The 1,549-nt window shown below is 47.0% G+C and overlaps 1 protein-coding gene across 1 annotated transcript in view; it reads right to left on the bottom strand.

Moving 5' to 3' along the window:
* The window catches only part of stxbp4 (syntaxin binding protein 4), a 34,545-nt gene that overhangs the window by 9,228 nt on the left and 23,768 nt on the right, over window positions 1-1,549 (bottom strand). The window contains exons 11-12 of the mRNA XM_015371801.1: window positions 346-522; window positions 103-219 (exon numbers count right to left, since the gene is read on the bottom strand). Of these exons, the coding sequence (XP_015227287.1) occupies window positions 103-219; window positions 346-522 (294 nt within the window). The remainder of the gene's footprint in view (window positions 1-102; window positions 220-345; window positions 523-1,549) is intronic.

The following is a 1,549-nucleotide window of genomic DNA, read 5'->3' as shown; positions in this document are numbered from 1 at the left end:
CCGCTCTGAGGGACTCGGACACGTTGGCCGTTGCAGCAGAGCTCCCAGCTGAAGCCGACCTTTCATCAAAGTTTACATTCAGGTTCTGCTGAAATCTCTCACCTCCACGAAGCTCAGCAGCTTTCCTGTCGACATCTCTAAGCCCTGATTGGCCGCCTCGCTCTTCCGCAGCTGACACTCCAGGATGGCCACCTTCTTCCTCAGCTCCTCCGATTCCTCCTGGGTTAAAGTTTAAAAAGAAAATCCATCTGAATCTCTCTACAGTTAGACCTAAACGTCAGCGAGAGTTTCTGTCCATTGCTGAGACTCTGTGATGTTCTAGATCTGGGATTGTAGGTCACCGACCTTCTTGGTTCCTGGATGCTCCATCCTCTGAGTCTTCAGCTCAGCGATTTCGGCCTCCAGCAGGTGGATGACCTCCTCATAGTCCATCTCCATCCCCCTGGCTTGCTTCTGAGCCTCCTCAGCCAGCTGGATCTTGGTCTTTAGAGCCCGACTCTCTTCTGCTCCAACTTCAGCCTCCTGCAGAGTTCAGGGAAAGAGGAAGAGCAGGACTTTAGGTGGATCTTAAATCTCTCCAGGTCTGCGGAAGGTTCACTGAATCAGCAGGCCGTTGGGCCTCTGGAGATCTGCCAGATGTCAGCGCAGGATGACCAACATTCCTCTTTATTAACAGGAAAAATCCTGGGAAATAAAGCAGGTTTAGAGGTCATCTCCTGAGGTCAGGATGTAATCAAATCAGCAGCAACACAAAGAGCACCACAGAAACCCCTCAGCTCATCATTCAGACACTTTTCATTCTCCCTTTCTGGTTTCTTCTGTTGCCCCTGGTTACGCCTCTGAGCTGACTCCCAGCCTGAGACCAAGATGCAGCGACTAAAGACCGACTTCCAGCTGAGATGAACCCCAGAGGACTGGCAGCTCTGGAAAAGTTTTAGAAGGTCAGGTATATGATGTTCCAAAAGAGTTAAAATCAATCCTCTGGTCTTTGTTTCTAAGTTTGAAGACGTTTCTCTTCCCATCCAGGAAGATTTTTCTATTAAAAGTTTATCCAGCAGCCCAACAAAGCCTGGCTTTGGTTTAGAAAACATGCAAATAGAGACAGACGAACTGGTCCAATGGGGGTCGTTTGGCTTCTTTGTTAGCCTGCAATGCCCCATACCTGTCTATGTCTCTGAAAGGGGGGGTCGTTAGAGGGAATAGTTGGATGTTCTGTTCCCCTGTAAAGGTATCTTGGAAGAATGTAAATAGATAGATGGATGGATGGAGCTCCTGTTATAAAGCCAATGCTGCTCCACTGTGTTGAGGTGAAAAGAAATCTGAGCAAAAAGGCAAAGTTCTCAGTTTATTGGTTGGTCTACGTTTCCTCAGCTGTGGTCATAATATCTGGATCATCACTGATCTTTTGCTCAATAGCTTCCAGGTCAAACACAACGACTAGCTGTTTTTCTGATACCAGATAAAACCTGTAATGATAGAAATATTTATGTTATATCTTTGGGTTTCCTGTTTCGCAGAGATCTATTTAATGCCTGGAAGTGATTAGCTG

This window comes from Cyprinodon variegatus, unplaced genomic scaffold, assembly GCF_000732505.1.
Source record: "Cyprinodon variegatus isolate N-32 unplaced genomic scaffold, C_variegatus-1.0 Scaffold65, whole genome shotgun sequence".
NCBI classification, from domain to species: domain Eukaryota; kingdom Metazoa; phylum Chordata; class Actinopteri; order Cyprinodontiformes; family Cyprinodontidae; genus Cyprinodon; species Cyprinodon variegatus.
Note: the sequence above shows the minus strand (reverse complement) of the source record. Positions and strands in the feature narration are given on the sequence as shown.